Source organism: Myiozetetes cayanensis, unplaced genomic scaffold (assembly GCF_022539395.1).
Source record: "Myiozetetes cayanensis isolate MyiCay16 unplaced genomic scaffold, myiCay2020 scf54, whole genome shotgun sequence".
NCBI classification, from domain to species: domain Eukaryota; kingdom Metazoa; phylum Chordata; class Aves; order Passeriformes; family Tyrannidae; genus Myiozetetes; species Myiozetetes cayanensis.
The window spans coordinates 68,831-87,661 of NW_026087787.1; the positions used below are offsets into that span (position 1 = coordinate 68,831).

Below are 18,831 nucleotides of genomic sequence, written 5' to 3' on the forward strand. Positions count from 1 at the left end.
GGGAAAAGTAATGCCCAATTGTAACAGCGTGAGCCACAGGAAACATGAGAGTGAGTGAAGAGTGAGGCAGTGTCTTTCAAGCTGAGTCTACAAACAATCCACTGTTGCTCAAAGCCAGAAATTTTAGGAACAAATCTGTAGTTCTGAGTAAAAGTCAAAACTATACAAACAAGTGGTGCTTGAATAGGAAGGTAAGACTGAAAGGATCCCTCGGGTCCCTGTGTCTCCTGCTCTGTACACTTGCAGTCTTGCCAAAAGCAACCTGAGTCTTCACAGTGGCACACTCTGGTGGGCTGGCCCTGGCTGGCCACAGTGTGCCCACCAAGTCAGTCTGTGCCCCCTCTCCTTAACTGAAAAGTGGGGAGAAAATACAGCAAAAGGCTTGTGGTCAAGAGCACTCCCTGGTGACCATCACTTCATCACACCTTGTTTCAGCTGCTCCTTCCTCCTCACACTCTTCCCCTGCTGCAGCATGGCATTTCTACTGTGGGGTTCAGCCCTCCATGACCCTCTCCACTGTGGGTCCTTTCCACAGAGTGCAGTCCCTCAGGAAGGGACTGTTCCAGTGTGAGTCCCCCCCAGTCCACAGCTGCTGCCAGCAGCCTGCCCCAGCACAGCTCTCCACAGGGTCAGAGCCTCCCCAGGCACATCCCCCTGCTCCAGTGGGGGTCCTCCAGGGGCTGCAGGTGGATCTCTGCTCCTCCCTGGACCTCCACGGGCTGCAGGGCACAGCCTGTGTCACCACAGGCTGCTGGGGAATCTCAACTCTGGCACCTGGAGCTCCTCCTCCTCCTGCACTGACCTGGGGGTCTGCAGGGTTGTTTCTCTCAAATGTTCCCATTCCTCTCTCCACACCACTCGTCCAGCAGTTTTTCCCCTTCTTAAACACTGTATGCCTGAGGTGCTGCCACCATCACTGATGGGCTCAGCCTTGGCCAGCAGCGGATCCATCTTGGATCTGTCTGGAACTGGCTCTCTTGGACACGGGGCAGCTTCTGGCATCTTCTACAGAAGCCACTTCTGCCCTCATTCCACTACCAAAACCTTGCCACATAAACCACACACACTTTCCAACATCTGTAACAAACAGAAAAGACCAGAAGCAGAGCTGGTCATGTCCCACTGGCAAAGAACAAAGACAAACCTGTGTATTAGCAGGAACAGGGAATCCGAATAGTGCTGAAGGAATCCTAAAAGTATTCAGGATCTTCCTGGTGTTTCCCTAAATGTTCAACATGGTGTGGTAAAGTGGAGTTTCCTCTGCTATTTGATGTCACATTGGCACAGATGACATTTAGTGAGTGACCATGTGGTTCAGTGTAAGTATTTCTCCCTGTAGCTGCAAGAACCAGCTTTGTTGGTTTGGTTGTCTGAATCTTTTGCCTCTAAAGGAGTTTTCACTTCCAGTCCTTGCCCTGCTGTATCTGATGGATACTTCCCTGTCTCTCCCTCTCCCACAGCCTCTCCAGCCCTCCCTGTTCTGGTACTACATGCTGGAGCTCTCCTTCTACTGGTCGCTGGTCTTCACCCTGCCCTTCGACGTGAAGAGGAAGGTGAGTGGCAGTCTCAGGGGAGAATCAAGATCAAACAGGACACAACCTGAATGCTCAGGAGAGTGATCTCCAAGAGCATCTGCACACTGTGTATAGTGCTAGTCTGAGGTTTTGTGTGACTCTGTCCTTGCTCACTGACAAGGGTTTCCATTCCCAGTCACTGTCTTCCTGCTCCTCTGGGTGGTGTAGAACACAAATCCTGACATAGAAAGGTGCAAACTACTGCAGAGTTCTCAATCCAAACTTAAAATCCAAATGTAAAAATTAGGCTTACGTGACTCTTCTAGGCTGCACTGATCATAGAGACAGAAAAAGAGGTGGTTCTCTGCCAGTTTAGCTTCATGTGTTCCAGGTGCCAGTGCCCCAACAGACTGTAGGGCACAGCATCAGACCATTGCTGGTGGAGGGAGAGAATGTTCTTTGTTGCAAGATCCTCAGTTTACACCATAAACTCTTCATTCCTGGATCTCTTGGTTGCCTACAGTTCTAGAATGTTTGGTAAAAGAATTACATGGGTAAGAGCTTGTCGTGGGAGGTTTCTTAGTCATGGGGTATAGAGATATCATTGCTCCCTGTAGGAGGCATGCTTGGACCAGGGCAGGAGGTGCATTATGAAATTTATTCTCTGCTGTTCCCTTTATCATCAGGATTTCAAGGAGCAGATAGTCCATCATGCTGCAACCATCTTCCTGATCAGCTTCTCATACTGTGCCAATTACATCCGCATCGGGACGCTGGTGATGGTGATTCATGATGCCTCGGATTGCTTCCTAGAGGTGAGCTCCACAGCTTCCCTGCCAGGCAAAGCCCATTTAGCAATGCCCTCCAGCCTGAGGGTGTCCCTCAATCCAGCACAACATGGGCCAAGCACTGGGGTGTTCCACAGATCCCTTGTGCTGATCTGCTGGCCCAGCCGAGGGTGCCCTGCAGAGAGCTGGGCAGGGCTGTGATTCCCTGCGTGCAGGTTGTGTTGTGCTGTGTCATTACCCTCCTGGAGTATGTGCAGATGCTGTTTTATCATTCTTTCTCCTTCCAGCCAACTAAGATATTCAATTACATGAAGTGGAAAAAAACTTGTGACAGCCTCTTTATGATCTTCTCAGCTGTTTTCCTGATCAGCCGCCTGGTCATTTACCCTTACACGTGAGTGCTGCAGTCAGGGGACATGCATGGCAAAGCTGTCCTGACAGACAGGAGGATTAGTTGGGTGCTGCAGCCTGTGCTTCTGGGTCCTGGAGCGTGTGTCCCTGCTGTTTGCACAGGCTCAGTGCCACATGGCTGTTGCACCTGCCTTGGAGTTTATAGGGTAGTCTTGAAGCCCTGAAGGGTCCTGCAGAGGAGGAGTCTTGGACCTGAGGCTCTACCCTGCATATTTGGGTTGGGGAACTGAGAGTTTTTTCTCATGTGTTATAGATAAAGATGGAAGTGGCTGATCCAAAACTTCCTCTGTGATCAGAACTTTCTGGGGTTTAATTATGGCCCTGCTAACAACACGTTTTCCCTCCACTGCAATTCCCTCTCTTCTGCAGAGTGCTGTATAACACCTACTATTACTCCATGGAGATATTCCAACCCTTCTTTGGATACTACTTTGTGAATACTCTCCTGATAATTCTGCAGCTGCTCCATGTCTTCTGGTCCTGCCTAATTATTCACATGGTCTACAAGTTCATCCTCCAGGGCACGGTATGCATCATTCTGTAGTACCCTTTACACCACATGGGGAGAGAGGGTCCACCTAGACTGCTTGGGAGCACAGGGCTCCATCTGGGATGGATTCCTTCTTGCCCTAGTGAAAGTACACGTGTACATTCCAAACACGTGGAAGGTGAAAGGAAACTCGGTATTATTAGGGAAAGTTGACCCAAAAAATCTTTGTGAGTCCCTACAACATTGGGTCCACTTCTGATGCTTGTATTCAGTGAAAATGTGGATTGGACTCCTGGAGATACTTCCATGAACAAAGCCAGTGACATCTGAGTAAAGATCCCAGCACTTGGTGCAGTATGATTTGCTTATGTAACAAAACCAAGAACTGAAGGCAAGGGAAGCTGTCATGATTGGTAAGGCCAGTGCAAAAGTTCTTCCCTTATTGTACAGGATTTTTGATTACAGTGTTACTGAGATCACAGAATCAGAGAGTGGTTGGGGTTAGAAGGTACCTCTGGAAGCCTTGTCCGTATTTTCTGACTCAAGCAAGGTCACCTAGAGCAGGTTGCCCAGGACAATGTCCAGATGGCTTTTGAGTATCTGCCAAGATGGAGACTCCATAACCTCTCTGGTCACCCTGTGCCAGTGCTCCAACACCCTCTCAGTAAAAAAGTGTTTCCTGATGTTCAGGGAGAGCCTCCCGTGTTTCAGTTTGTGCCCATTGCCTCTTGTCCCGTCTCCGGGCACTGCTGAGAAGAGCCTGGCTCCATCTTCACCCCTCCCCTTCAGGCACTGATCTACAGTGACAAAATCCCCCCCCAGCCTTCCTTTCTGCAGGCTGAGCAGTCCCAGGTCTCCCAGCCTTTCCTCAGGGGAGGTGCCCCAGTCTCTCCATCATCTCTGCAGTCCCTCACTGGACTCTCTCCGGTGTGTCCATGTCTCTTGTAGTAGGGAGCCCACCCTGGGACACAGCACACAGGCTGTGGCCTCCCCAGAGCTGAGGGGAGGATCCCACCCCTGACCTAACAGGCCAGGAAGGGCAGGGGCACAGCAATGGCTCGGGTTCAACTCAGCATCTGCTGGAACCTCCAGGTGTTTCTTAGGGAAGCTGATCAGCACCCAGCGCGTTCTGGTGTCTGAGGTTGTTCCTCTCCCTGAAGGTGCAGGACTTCACTCTTGCCCTTGCTGAACTTCACAAGGCTCCTGTCAGCTCATTTCTCCAGCCTTCCAGGTCCCTTGGAATGGCAACACCGTTCTCTAGTGCATCAGCTGCTCCTCCCAGTTCTGTGTCTTCAGCAAACTTATTGAGAGTACACTTTGCCCCATCATGCAGGTCATTAAAACACTTCTTGTATGGATTGTGTTACAGTGCTGAAGATGTCTACAAAGTAGGTGTTTCTGTCTAACCCAGCTGCCTGGGCTCTTCTTGCAGCAGCAGAGGGAAACAGGCATGCCCAAAGCGTGGTCCATTCCATACTGCAGCTGGCAGTGCTGTTCATCAGGCACAGAGCGACCAGAGATGAATTTCTGAGCTGCAGCTGTATAAACTGACGTGAAATGCATTCCACATCCCACTCTTTCTGGCCTGTCTATTTGCTGTGAGACCAAACTGCTGCTCAGCATGAAATTCTTCCCAAAATCAAAGCCATGACCTAATGGCATTAGATTGGCCACGTGCCAAGGACGCAGTCCAGGGGTGAGCAGTCAGCGCCTCGTGGGAATGACCTCAGAGCCCAGGATGACTTGTTTTATTAGTACCCAGCTGAGGAATTCTGTCTTATGGGAACTGAGAACAAGCATTAAAGGCTCATCTTCGTGCATATTGTCCCTATTTTCTTTGTCTGCTTTCCCTTTATCTGCTACCTTAAGTAGCACAGAGCAAATTACTTGCAATTCAGGAAACAGAAACTTCACAGGGCAGAAAATGGAGATGCAACCGAAGATGGCCTTTTATTGTTTTCCTAATTCTAGTGTGGGCTGAATTACCATTGCAGTTATTGTTGTGTAAAATGATGACGCAATAAGTAGCCTTATTAGAAGGAAATGAACCATCAGGGAGGAAAATATTGAAGCATATCCAGAATTTTTCCTGATTTATCTAAAAACCAATCTGCCAGTTTTGATGTAAAAATATATTTGAGAACTTTCCTCACTGAGCAGTGAACAGCTAAAATAAATCCTCCTAAACAGATCTGTCTCAATGATATTTAGTGCCCTAAAGCAATATCAGCAAGAATACAGAACATTTTAGAGGCATGAAACTCTTGATCCAGCCAGAAGTTCACATTCTTCTCATGGGCCTTTCTCGTCTCTAGTTTTCCTCTCTGGTTACAGGATTATCATCACCACCTTCTCACATGATGTTCCCTAATCCTGGTAATTCGAACTCAGATCCTGAAGTACGAGTTTCACTCCCTCACAGAGGGAGCAGCTGTACAGTTCCTTTGGGAGTCTTGCCAGGTGTAAGGTCTCAGCCACATTCTCTGGCCATGAATGGATAAACTTGGAAATACTGACTATTATTTGTCCTTATGCTGCAGATCCAGACTCCTGCATTTTTCCTGAACTGTCAGTTCTGGAGGGACCTGAGGTACAGGTTGTTCACAGCAGATAACATCTCCTTGGAGGCAGTTTGAATTCACTGCAAGTTTAGATTCTTACAAATCCTGTCTGCCTCTAGCTGTAGTGATCTGGAGAGAACATCAGACCAAATAGACTTCTCAGTGTGATTTGAGAGATTCCAAAAAGAACAGACAGAGGAAATGGAGACTAAATGTCTGTGCAGCACCAGATGTGCCCTGGAGCAGTTTCCAGAGCTCAGGTCACAGAAGGAGTTTGCAGTTTTCCCTCTTTCCAGTAAGGAATGTGATGCCATGAATTTGTCCCCAATTTTGCCATCTTGTATGGCAGAGTAGAAACACCTGAGAAGGTGCTGCTTGTGCTGTGTTTGTCTTGCTTCTCACTTACCTCTTCTTGTAGATGGAAAAGGACATGAGGAGCGACACAGAAGAGAGCGACAAGGATGAAGAAAGAGATAAAATTAGGGAAAAGGAGAAGAACGGGACCACATACTTCAGCAGCGTGAGCAGCAATGGGTACATCCAGAGGAACGGCTCTGAGCCCCCGAGCAGCAGAGCTCACCTCGCCAATGGCCACGTCAAGGAGAGATAGCTGAGGTGCATGTGCTGCTGGTCTGGCCTTCGGGGAACACAGGCCACCATCTGTAGAAAGAGTTTTGCTCACTGTGTAGATAAAATGGAGTGCAATTGCAGTATCGTAGCTGAATTTCTGCTTCCCTGTAAACAGAACTGTTTATAGGCAGTGATGCTTGAAAGAAGTTTTTGGTCTTCCTTCTGCAAAACTTACTGTAGGTTATAGCCTTGGAAAAGATAGAAAGGGATCAAAGTGGTTTGACTTGTATTAGACTGTACCATAGTTGTCAAATGTTTTAATCTTGAAAAATAATTTTAAAAGGTGGATAAACCCTGTCAAGTTTTACCCACCTTATGTTGTTTGATAGGAACCTGCTTAGCCTGGATCAGCCTCTGGGGCCCTGGCCCATCACCAGTAATGATTATGCCCAACAAGTGTGAGACTTCATATCTTAACTCTGGGACACTTCTTTGGAAAAGACAGGTACCCTGTGACACTTGGAAAATTAAAACTGAGCATAATGAAATGAAAGCTCTGGAAAGACATAGGAGGAAACATGTTCTTCTCCAAGGAAGTACTCTGTGTGCCAGCGACCAGTTCTGTAATGGTGTGGATCTCAGTCCCTGTTTGGGGTCAGCATTATTGCCTCAGAGGTGGGAACTCTAAAGCCCAGGCCAGAGGGGCACCCACCCAAATCACAGTTGGAAGAGCTGGAAAATCCAGACAGCTGTTTCTCAACTGTCAGGTAATCCTTTAAACTTTTGTCAGAAGGAAACAGTCAGGAGAAGGGAGGTGACAAGGAACTATATAATCTAGAAGACAACACTGATGAAAGTGCTCATGTTTTCACCTAGTGTGACTGGCACCGTGGGAAATGTTTACACACTCAGCTTGTGGCAAGAAGGGAATATGTTTCCCCTGTCCTCAGAGCAAAAAGGATCCAGAGAAAATCAGCTGAACCTTATGGAATAATGCTTTAACCCAGCTTCTAACTCTAGGGCCTTTGCCAAGTGTATCAAGAGCAGGAAGTGTAAAGCAGTGATCCATGAAGTCATGATGCAGTGCTGATTCAGTTAGTTTAGATGCCATATCTTATATTCTGTGTAGTCTTAGATTTTGGATTCTGCAGTCCCTTAAAACAGTTAAATTAGTGTTACATGAATTTCTGTTTTATAGGTCAATTAATCTATGAAACCAAAGTATTAACAGGTTCACTGTAATGAGTGCAGGGACTTCGACTGCCAAGGCCATGCAGACACTTCCCTCTATGTGCCCAATGTTCATTGGGGGGAATAGGACATGGACCAAGAAGGTGCCTTATTTGAGGAGGTGGTACACATGTTTAAATTAAAGGCAAGTGACAGCATGGAAAGACAAGAGGGTTTTCATCAATCCACTCAGACCACCTGAGATGTGACTGAAAAAGATTTGATCTGATGAGCTTGTTGTGCTCATCTTTGGTTTCAGTCAAAACTCATTTGGATGATTGGATTTCTAAACTGGAATTGGATCATTTCGGAGGGGGAAAAGTAGTTCCAGTATGGGTAATTCCAGGGCAGTAACATGGTGTGAGAGGAGAGCATCTGCTCCTGCATTGTCATTGAAATCCATATTTGTTGAGGATAGTTTGTCTCTGAAACCTGGAGCTAACTGAAGTTGGAGGCACACATTCTGTATGCTGTGAACTGGGTGACCTTGCCCCTCTGCAGGTGGTGTGCTCAGGAGGGATGGATATATATCATTTTGTACTACTGAATGTAAACATTCTTTATAAATAACTTTTAAAAGGCTTGATTGTCTGTGCTCTTTTCTACTTCTTTAACTACCAGGAGGTGACCTGGCTGGCTGCACCTTACAGGTGCACATGTGATGAGGGAGACACGTGTGGGTGCCACTGCCAAGGGGAGGATGTTGCATACCCAGGACAGCCACACTGGGCTGTGCCAGTAGAGAACTGGAGCTGCCTGGTTTGTCTCCTGGGATGGGGAATGTTGCTGGGCAGGATGGAGAAACCAAAACTGAGACTACTGGGGCCTTGAAGGTGCCAGAAGATCTCAGTGGCTCTGGACAGTCTCCCCCAGGACCCCCATCCACACCCTTTGTCAGGTGTCAGAGCTGATTAACAAAGGAGGGCTCTGTAGGCTTAGAAGGAAAAGCCTGATAGAAAGAGGGGGCAAGAGAGATGTCCCTGCTGACACTGTCACCAGGTGGGGACTTTAGTCATCCACGCAGCAGTGTGGTGATTGAAATCAGCCACCTCCTCGACACCCACTAAACTACTGTCTTGTACTAGGACATCTTACCCCACCTCCAGGCTCACAGGCAGGTCAGAACAAGTGATGCTGTTTCACCCTAGTCTGTCATACCCGTGGAATTGAGTAGGAGGTGGGGACAGAGGGGGACGAGCTGTTGAGCTGGGAATCCTGATTTAGCTGTGAGCTTTATGCCTTGCTGCTACCTGCTTGCTGCAGGCAGCCTCTGCTTTCTGTGCCCAACATCTTGACCAGGATGGGGGTGTCGGAGGGGTTCTGGCACCATGAATTCTGGCTGCCACCTGGAGCCACCTGGGAGGACTTGAAGGAGTCTGCAGACATCCACTACCCACAGCCTCAGGACCTCCTGCTCTGCATCCCTGGTGCTCTGCTGTTGATCTTTGTCCGATGCCTCTTTGAAAGGTGAGTGCAGCACCTCTGGTTTCTCCTGTGCTGTTCAAGACACTGTCCAGTGTCTTGCAGGGTTGCTCCAGGATAATCCTTACCTGCCTCCCAGCCACTACAGTACAAAGTGTACAGGGGCTTTTCCCCAGGAATGCTGAACCTCTGTTTTCATGGCATATGGTATTTGTGTGGCAGCCCTTTGGCCTGCCCTCACTCTCCTGTACCTGTGCTATAACCTGTACCAGCAGATGTGAAAAGACAAGTCCATCACTCAGTCACACCTGAGCTGTGGGTGGAGAGTCCCCCTGGAGAGAGACAAGTGGAAGCTTGCAACACAGATAAGGGATTTACTGGTGTTGGGAGCCCCCAGCTGAGCCAGGGTTCAACCTGATCCTAGAGGGTGCTGTGTGAGACCCCCACCCCAGAACAGAGGCTGGAGCAGGGGGTGACCATGGCTCCTAGAACTCGCTGTGGGACCACTTTGCTCACACCACTCCTTGCCCAGCTCTGCTCTGCTTCTTCCTCCCAGCACCAGAGGACCCCAGTTCCACCAGAGGTGATGCCCTTCAGTGTCCCACTGTGGGCACTCCACCCCAGGGGAGTCTGAGGGTCAGCTGGCATCTCCCCAGAATTCATGTGTGGAAATGAGGCAGGTCCACATGGCTCATGCCAGGAAGCTGTCTCAGCACATCTCCCCCGAGCGCTGGCTCCTGCCTGCAGTGTGCAGCTGTGTGAGAAGATGTGGCAGACACCAGCTGTAGGAAGAGCCAGAATTAATTCCAGTGTCATCAGGTCTTCCCTCAAAGAAGCAAAGGCCTGTTGCACTTGCCTGACTTCCTAGAAACAAGGTGATTTAGAAAGCAGTGCCTCCCAGCAGATCTCTCCTGCAGGAACCAGCATATCCCCACATGTTGTGTCCTTGGCTCCTGCAGGCAGTGGGCAGGTACCCTGGGCACAGAGCACGTGGGACACTCAGGGGCACTTGCAGACTGGCTTTGTGGCATAGTCTGGACTGCTCTGGAATGCTGTAAAGGGGACCAGCATGCACACAACACAGAGACATGCTCTGTGTCTGGGGGCCTCGGCAGAATGAGTTATTGCTTACTTAGCAGTGGTCACTGTTGTCTCCACTGCACAGTCAGCATCCCTCACCTTTGTTTTGGTGCCACTGTGTCTGTCTGAAGAACGAGCACTGACCTGACAGAGGCACTGGGCTGTGCATGTGCTCTGGGGCAGTGCTGGGTCCCCAGGGCTGTGTGTGCAGAGCTGGCTGTGTGAGCTCTGGGGCAGTGCTGGCCCTGGGGCAGTACATCCATGCACAGAACAGCAGCACCTTGCTGCTGGCTGACCCTGGCTCCCAGTGGGGGCACACAGGTGCTTTTCTGCCTGAACTCTCCTCTTGCAGAACTGTGGCTCTGCCCTTGGGCAGGGGGTTGGGTGTGAGGGACAAGCGGAGGCCCAAAGTCCAGACCAACGCCACGCTGGAAGGCTTCTACGTTCTGCTGGGCAGAACCCCAAAGGAGGTGAGTGGCCCCAGTGTCCCACTGTCCCCAGAGCCCAGGCAAGCAATACCCTCTTTCTGTCCAGGTACCCCAGGCCATCCAAACCTGCCTCACAGGCAAGATAGTTAGTGCTCACCACCCTTCCAGGGAAGGAGAGATATGAACAGATATTCCAGCACCTTCCAGTGTGTCCAACTGCTGCAATCCCAGCATGTCCTGACCTGCTGTGTGTCAAACACAGGTGCTGTGAGAGCTGCTGGCTCTGGCAAGGAGGGAGCCATCACCCCTTTGGGTACAGTCTATTAAGGCTGATTATTTTTAGCAGAGCTGCAAGTCCTCCAGAATCACAGAATCATTTAGGTTTGAAAAGCTGAGATCATCAAGTCCAACCATTAACCCAGCACTGCCAAGGCCACCATGTCCCCAAGTACTGCATCTACACATCTTTTCAATCCCTTCAGTGATGGTGTCTCTGCCACTGTCTTGGACAGCCTTGGCTTGAGGTAATTCCAATCTAAACCTCCTCTGGCCCAATTTGAGGCCATTTCATCTTGTTCTACTCTCCTGTCAGGGAGTTGTAGAAAGTGAGAAAGTTCCCCCTGAGCCTCCTTTTCTCCAGGCTGAGCCCCCACAGCCACTCCTGGTGCTCCAGACCCTTCCCCAGCTCCGTTCCCTCCTCTGGACACGCTCCAGCCCCTCAATGTCTTTCTGGTCATGAGAAGCCCCAAAACTGACCCCAGGTTTTGAGGTGAGGTGTCAGCAGTGCCAGCACAGGGGGACAGTCACTGCCCTGGTCCTGCTGGCCACACTGTGGCTGGTACAGGCTGGGTGCCAGTGACCTCCTTGGCCACCTGGGCACACCTGGGCTCATGTTCAGCCTCCACTGACCAGCACCCCCAGCCCCTTCTCTGTTGCACAGTTTTGCAGCCACTCTGCCCCAAACCTGGAGCATTCCATGGGGTTCTTGTGACCCCAGGGTAGGACCCAGTGCTTTGCCTTGTTGACCCTCACACCACTGGCCTTGGCCCATCAATCCAGCCTGTCCAGTTGCCTCTCTGGAGCCTTCCTGCCCTCCAGCAGATCAGCACTCCCATCCAGCTCAGTGTCATCTGTGAACTGACTGAAGGTGCCCTTGATCTCCTCTTCCAGATCATCTATGAAGATATTAAACAGGGTTGGCCCAAAACTGAGCCCTGAGGAACACCACTGGTCACCAGCCCCCAGCTGGATTTAGCTCCACTCACCACCACTCTCTGAGCCTGGATCCTGACTCACACTGATGCATGGATTTTAAAAATAATTTTTTACTTAAATCTGTATGAAGCTTTGCCAGAATAATTAAAAAATGCTCATGAGCTCATATTTACATTCATTTTAATCACAATTTATAAATCTTATGTCCATGTAGTGTTATTTGGAATTCACGTAGAAAATGAGGATGTTGAAAGTGATGTCTTTGAGCCTGTGACTGTGCAGACTCTCCAACAGCTGGATGGTTTTGCTGACATTATTGAATGAATTATGTGCTTGTTTCTTTATCATCACAGGCTGAAACTTTTTTTATCTTCATGTTTGTTATCTGTAGCTGATAATCATAAGTCAAAATTGTATCAGAAGTGGAGAAAAACGTATTTAGACTTTTATAACCAGACATTGTATCCCACTGCGTAGAGCTGCTAAAATTTAACCAGGGAGAGGCTGTGCTTATTTCTGAACCTGCATTTAGATATGCCTGAATTGAGTTAAAAATGGCCACAAATCATCTGGGAGTTCACAAACGCAAATAGAATTGATAGGATTTTTTTCCAAAGAAAGGTGTTCTTTGGGGAAAGGCGGCTGGGCAGCCTGTGGGAGCACAGCTCTTCCCCTCACACAGGGACCAGCAGCCTCCAGAAGGCTCAGTCCTGCCTCCCTGCTCTGTTTTCCAGGAGGACCTGATTTCACTGGCCAAGCAAAGTGACCTGCCCATCAAAGAGGTGCAGACCTGGTTTCGGCACCGGCGGGCTCAGGACCAGCCCAGGCTGAGCAAGAAGTTCTGTGAGGCCAGGTAGGTGGGTCAGTGGAGGCTTTGAGTGATGGAGGCCTCCAACAGGTCTGCACATCATCACCACCCTCTGCCCTGTCCTTACCCAAAACATGCTCCCAGGGGAACCTGCTGCCAGCTGTGGCTGCCAGCAGAGCCTCTGTCCCCTCCCTGCAGCACTGCCAGCTTCGCCCTTCCTCCCTCCCTCCCTTCCTTCTTTCCTCCCTCCCTCCCTCCCTCCCTCCCTTCCTTCCTCCCCTCCCTCCCCTCCCTTCCCTTCCTTTACCTTTAAAAGTTAAAGTTTCCTCAACAGAGTCTAGTGGCCTTGATAGAGAACAGGTTGAAATCTCAGTGCTGGAGGGATTTTGAGCACTCTAGCCATTTTCAAAATGCATTCACTTCTTTTCAAGATGATCCTGATACAAAATTAGCATTTTAAGATATTGCCAGCATGGATCATTGGGCATAAAATAAATCCATGAAGTGCAGTTAGTAGGCAATGCAAGCCATCAACAGAGGGAGGCAAAACCTGAAAAACACCAGAAAGCACCAAAATCTTCATTCTTTTTCCTCAAGCTGTTTGCTCTCCTACATGAAATCTTCCTGCTTATCTCAGCAGCACATGGAGTCAGGATGGAGAGAGGAGTCACTAAGTGTCTTGATCAAAAGAATCAGGTTATCGCTGGTTCTCACCTTGAGGTTTAATGATGTATGAACACAAAGACCCCCATCAAGTAAGAGATCTGCTCTCCTTCCCCTTCTGAAAAATAAAATACTCAGTGCTTGAATCCTGTTACTTTGCTTTTTCAAAAATATTCTCCCCCTGAGAACTTGTTCAGTGCTCCACATGCAGCATGTCTGAGGAAAGTGATAAAACCCCAATACTCCTGTGCCATCACTGGGAAAAATTAGGTGCCTTCCACAGGCTGGGGTGTATAAGCATAGGTGATCTACAAACACCCACACAACAGAAGGTGACAGGGAGAGGCAGCTTGGTAGTCTTGCTGCGTCCTCTTTAACACTGGTGGAGTGCACAGAGAATCTGGGCACAGTGAGGACCACAGCAGAGCCTGGGTGGGCTGTGAGTACCTTGTTGCCCTACAACACATGCTTGCTGTGCCAATGGAGCTGAGATTCTGCAAATTCCTGTCCAAACAAGCATAGGTTCCCCTGTGGGCATCCTGGGCACAGCCTGGACCGCTATTCCAACTCTGGAGGAGGTCTTAATTCCTTGTTTTGTGTTTTAGCTGGAGATTCACATTCTATTTTACCTCATTCTTCTCTGGACTGGCTCTTCTGTATAATGTAAGTATGTGAGCAGGTGGTGCTGTGAAGTGACACCTTGCAAGGGTACCTTGTTCATTGCTAATGATGCTGATGGTCCCACCCCAAGACAATGTGTGGCCATGACTACGTGGCCAGAGACAAAGAAGGACAAATTCAGGGGTATTCAGGGAGCAGAACGATCCCTAATCCTGATCCAGCATAACAGTTCCCCTTTCCCTTGGTGGGCCTGGCTGGGTGTCAGTGATGTCAGTGGTGTTACCATGCTCTCCTTGTCTTAGATCCTTGTGCAAGTGCTTTGCCACACATCCCCCCACACAGCTCCTGCCTCTCAGACAAGAGCAGACCCTGCCCTGGCTCTGCCTGCTGTCCACTCCTTATCAAGACTCTTTGTGTGCCATCCTGTGCATTCACTAATGACAAATGCATTTTGCCAACCACTTTCTCCAAAGCTCAGAGCCAGACTGGATTTAGCATGGGCACGAGTTCTTGCAGTATTTCTTCCCGTGCTCATCACATCATTAAAAGGCTATGGTTTCTTACTGCTGCCTTCTCTCTGAACAGAAGCCCTGGTTTTGGGACCACACCACGTGCTGGTTGAAATTTCCACAACAGGTGAGCAGCAAGTACATGGAATCACAGGCTAATTCATACTGGAAGGGGGATAAAGAGGTTTCTTGCCCAACCTCCTGCTCACAGCTCTCAGCTGTGGGATCACACCAGGTTACACCAGGTTACCCCAGGTTTGTTCCAGTTGAGTTTTGAAAACATTCAAGCATGAAGACAGCACAACCTCATGGTGAAAAGCTTTATCCTTATAACTCCTTACATCCACCTGTTCTCTTTCAACACCCCTCTCATCACTCATCCTCACATCACACACCAGGACAGCTTGACAAGCTCCTCACAGGTGCTCCATGTGAGCATGGGGAGCTCTGCCCTGAGCAGACACCACTTCTCATGAGTTTCTTTGTCACCCAAGCCTGACTGGAAGTGGCTCTGTGTGTGGGCACAAAAGGGACCAGGTGGTCAGGACATCTGATGTCTCAAAGCAGGGATGGAGATGAGGTTTCTGAGCCCCTGAAGAGGGGAGACCCCAGATGCTCTCAGTCCCTCTGCAGGTTGGCCAGGCTGGTCCTGGTTTTGGGCCTGCCTGTCAGTGCATCAGCAAATGGTTCAGTCACTGGGAACAGGAAAATTTAGGCATGACCAAGCCCTGCTGTCCCAAATGCAGGTTGAATGAAGGGGCTTTGCCCAGGAAGACCCTTCTCCTCTCCTGTCCCCCAGGGCTAGACAGGGCCATCATGCTGCCTGTTGCTTACCTTGCAGCCTCTCCCACCCGCGCTGGGCTGGTTCTACCTCCTGGAGCTCTCCTTCTACTGCTCACTCGTGGCCACCCTGCCCTTCGATGTGAAGAGGAAGGTGAGTGACAGCAGCACAGCCACAACCACGAGTCTGTCCCCTCCTGCTGTCAGCTGCCCAGGGCTGCAAAGGGGAAGGCACATGTGCTGCTGGGAAGACCCTTGAGCACGTGAGCCCCTCCAGCACTCGGATCCCACCACTGCACTGGGCCCTGCCCGTGCATGGTGTGGCCTCCCTGCCTCTTTGGCTGGGGAGGGGCTGGGGGCTGACACGGGGGTGTCCCCACACCTGGCCAGAGGACAGACACTGTGTGGATGTGGCACCACAGCCCTTCCCAGCTCTGCTCTCAGGGGCTGCCTGCACTAGAGGGCCGTGTCTGCTGATGGGAGGGGCCTGGGCTGCTCTGATGAGGGTCCTGTAAATGCATGTGCAGCATGGGATGAGGTGACCTCCTGTACCCAGCATCCAACCTTGCCCTCACCTTGATCTGCAGTGGAGACTGCTCAGAGCTGTAGTACAGTGGGAGCACAGATGCTTTGTGGAGGAAGCAGCATGCAGGAACAGGTGCTGCCAGGTCAAAGGCTGACAATCTCCCTTCTCATGGCAGGACTTTAAGGAACAGATCATCCACCACATTACCACCATCACTCTGATCTCTGTCTCCTACTGTGCCAATATGATCCGGTTTGGGATGATAGTCATGCTGGTCCATGATGCCTCCGATTATATTTTAGAGGTGAGTTAAACACTCACACAGAACCACAGAATGGTTTGAGTTGCAAGGGACCTTAAAGCCCATCTCATTCCAAACCCCTGCCACGGGCAGGGACACCTCTGCTAAACCAGGGTGCTCTAAGCCCCATCCAACCTGCCCCAGGGATGGGGCAGCCACACCTTCTCTGGGCAACCCACCCTCTCACCACCCTGTGAGTGAAGAATTTCTTCCTCTCATCTAATCTAAATCTCTCCTCTTTTATTTAAACTGTTGTCCCTGTAAAAAGTTGCTCTCCCAGTCTCAAGGCTGTGCTCGTGTCTGTGGGCAGCCCTGGGAACTGTGCACATGTTCACATGTTGATGTGGTGCCCCACGAGTGGGACACGGGTATTTAGTGCAAGCACACTTAGGAAGTACCAAACCTTCTGCTCCTGAGGAAAATAAACTGGATGCAAAGGGACTGGGACACATCCCCACAAGCCTGGTCGCCCTTGCAGGATGTGGGAAATCCCTCAGCCCTGAGGAGGAGAACACAGGCACAAGGGACACCCAGCAATGTTTCTTTACAGCTTGCCAAGATGCTTCATTACCTGAAATGGCAGCGGGTCTGTGAAGTCGTTTTCATGGCTTTTGCGGTGGTTTTCATCATCTCCCGGCTTGTCGTTTTCCCGTTAATGTAAGTTCTGTTTTGCTGGTTTCTGAACATGGGTGTTGTGCGCTGTGAGCTCCTACAGAGGTGACCCTCCATGCTGAGAGGAGGAAAGGCAAAGAATGGGAAACAATAGGTAAGTTCAAAGATTAACTCAACTGGAACAGAGGAACCCAAGAGAAGAAAAACCAATAGGGCTTTAACTTAATGAATTCATTATATTAATTAATTACCTCAATTAATCTAGAGCCACAGCCTTTACCCCTCCATTCCCACACTCTCACTATCTCTCCTAGGCAGGGACTGCCTCTCACCTGAGGAGCATTGTAGGTTTCTGATAACTGGCCTATCTGCAAAGCCTTATCACATCACTGGTGATTTTAATTGTGAGCTTCTGTGGGTTCTCTGGGATGTGGGACGTGCTTTGAGGGAGCTGGGCAGAGTGTGAAGCCTGGTGGTTCAGTCCTGGCACAGCTCAGCTCTGCCTTGGGGACACACCAGCCAAGTCATTTCCCAGAAAGGTATTTGACCCCTGTAAGTGTGAAGACACTTGGCCTGCTTTAGTCTTGTGTCTTCTGATTTGCTTCTCCCTCTTTCCCACAGTGTATACTATTACTTTGTGACCAAACTTCCATTGTTCCCTGTAAGCTGCCTGATAAATGCTTTCCTGGTGGTCCTGCAGTTGTTACACATTTTCTGGTCCTATCTGATCATCCAGATGATCTTCACTGTCATCCTCCGTGGTGAGGTATGAAAAGTCTTTGTCTCCTTCGTGCCACCACCACTCATGAGAGACCACGGGGTCCAGGTTTCCTGCCTGCCTGCAGGGAAGGAGTGGGAGAAATGGGACTGCCCAACAGCTTCTCAGTGTGTGGTTTGGGAGAACAAGAATCTGTTGGTATGTCCGAAGTGGAGTAAGAAAGGAGCAACCAGGTAAGCCTGGTAGATAGCACTCTGTGTATTTGCATCTCTGAGTTTTGGGTGCCTTCCACAGGCTCTTGATGCATGCCAGAGCTTGTTTAGAGATCACTGGGAGAAATGTTGTCATCAGAGGGGGCAGCTCCCTGGCCTGGCTTGCTGCAGTAAGCAGATGACACCGTGGGAGCATCTGAGAAGATCTATGAAAGCTTTGGGGATCTGTGGCCAGCAAAAAAAAACCCCACAGTATTGGTGTTATGCCTTCAGTTTACCTTGAATTACCCCTTTATCAAAGCTAAATTACACTAAAAAGCAGTTTTTCTGAGGAAATGATGGAGGATATGCTCATTGAGGTTGTAGAGAGTTGCAAAACAAGGAGCCCAGTCCATACACTCACTGGACAAATATGTGCTGACTTTCCCAGCTTCAACAGTAATAAATTGCACAGGAAAATATACAGAATAACTATATGTAGAATAAGTACTAACTTATTTTCAAAAGGTCACATTACAAGAACATTATTAAGGTGACCAAAAAAAAGCATTCAAAAGTTAGGTGAAACCATAACTAAGTTAACCTCTGGGAGCCTGAGTCAATCTCCCAACACAGGGACAGTTGCAGCACTGGCTTTAAGGACATGATCACACCTCTTATTATCATTTTAGCTGCCAAGCTAACCCCTCAGGGCTGTGAATGAAAACAGGACTAGTCCTCTCTTATCCACCTCTCTATATATGAGATATGTATATCATATATACCGTGATAAAAGTTTTGCAGCTCATTTCAGCTGACTTTTTTTTCTTCAGAAAAGGCAAGATGCCAGAAGTGACACTGAAGAGAGTGACAGGAGCGAGGCAGAGGATCCAGCAAAGAACCAAGAATAACACAGGGCTTGCTGCAAACCACCAGGAGCCAGGCAGACTCTGGAGTGCAGGAAGGCTGAACAGAAGCTGGGGGAGAGGCCAGACAGGCTCTCAGAGGCTTCACCACAGTCTGCCTGAGGCAGCATCCACTGTTCTAGGTGGAGGTGAATTTCTTCATCATCTTTATAGGCAGTTAAGTCACTTCAGGAGATATTTTCTACAATTCTCTTGTTGGGGCCATTCTTTCACTACTACTCTATGATCCTTCATGTTGGAAAAAGAAAGGGTTTGCCAGCCAAAGTCTCAGTCTGAAAAGAGAAAAGGGATTGAACGAGCTGCTGAAGTTATGACACCTATCTGCACTTATCTCAAAGTCTTCCCCAAAAATTCATGAGGGAACAAATTTCAACTGTGGAGGATTTAAAGTATTTGCAATTTCAGAAAACAAACAGTGGCATCGTCTCCAGCCACCTTATGAAAGGACTTGCACATGAAAGGCATTG

At 49.3% G+C, this 18,831-nt stretch overlaps 2 protein-coding genes across 2 annotated transcripts in view; both read left to right on the forward strand.

Annotated features, from left to right (window-relative positions):
- The window catches only part of LOC126650039 (ceramide synthase 4-like), a 36,202-nt gene extending 28,057 nt beyond the window's left edge, over positions 1 to 8,145 (forward strand). The window contains exons 8-12 of the mRNA XM_050334488.1: positions 1,461 to 1,553; positions 2,201 to 2,329; positions 2,590 to 2,696; positions 3,083 to 3,239; positions 6,183 to 8,145. Of these exons, the coding sequence (XP_050190445.1) occupies positions 1,461 to 1,553; positions 2,201 to 2,329; positions 2,590 to 2,696; positions 3,083 to 3,239; positions 6,183 to 6,374 (678 nt within the window). The 3' untranslated portion in view covers positions 6,375 to 8,145. The remainder of the gene's footprint in view (positions 1 to 1,460; positions 1,554 to 2,200; positions 2,330 to 2,589; positions 2,697 to 3,082; positions 3,240 to 6,182) is intronic.
- Positions 8,146 to 8,852: 707 nt separating this feature from the next.
- On the forward strand, positions 8,853 to 18,349 carry LOC126650034 (ceramide synthase 4-like). The gene is made up of 10 exons (XM_050334484.1): positions 8,853 to 9,031; positions 10,419 to 10,536; positions 12,444 to 12,562; positions 13,786 to 13,843; positions 14,387 to 14,437; positions 15,152 to 15,244; positions 15,792 to 15,920; positions 16,468 to 16,574; positions 17,151 to 17,295; positions 18,272 to 18,349. Exons 1-10 carry the CDS (start codon positions 8,865 to 8,867, stop codon positions 18,347 to 18,349), a joined length of 1,065 nt encoding a protein of 354 aa, XP_050190441.1. The 5' UTR covers positions 8,853 to 8,864.
- Positions 18,350 to 18,831: the final 482 nt, after the last annotated feature.

Coding starts and splice junctions, on each gene's coding strand:
- LOC126650034 (XM_050334484.1), top strand. CDS start 8,865: ATGGGGGTGTCGGAGGGGTTCTGGCACCATGAATTCTGGCTGCCACCT. Junction 9,032..10,418: donor GTCCGATGCCTCTTTGAAAG/GTGAGTGCAGCA, acceptor CTCCTCTTGCAG/AACTGTGGCTCTGCCCTTGG. Junction 13,844..14,386: donor GACTGGCTCTTCTGTATAAT/GTAAGTATGTGA, acceptor CTCTCTGAACAG/AAGCCCTGGTTTTGGGACCA.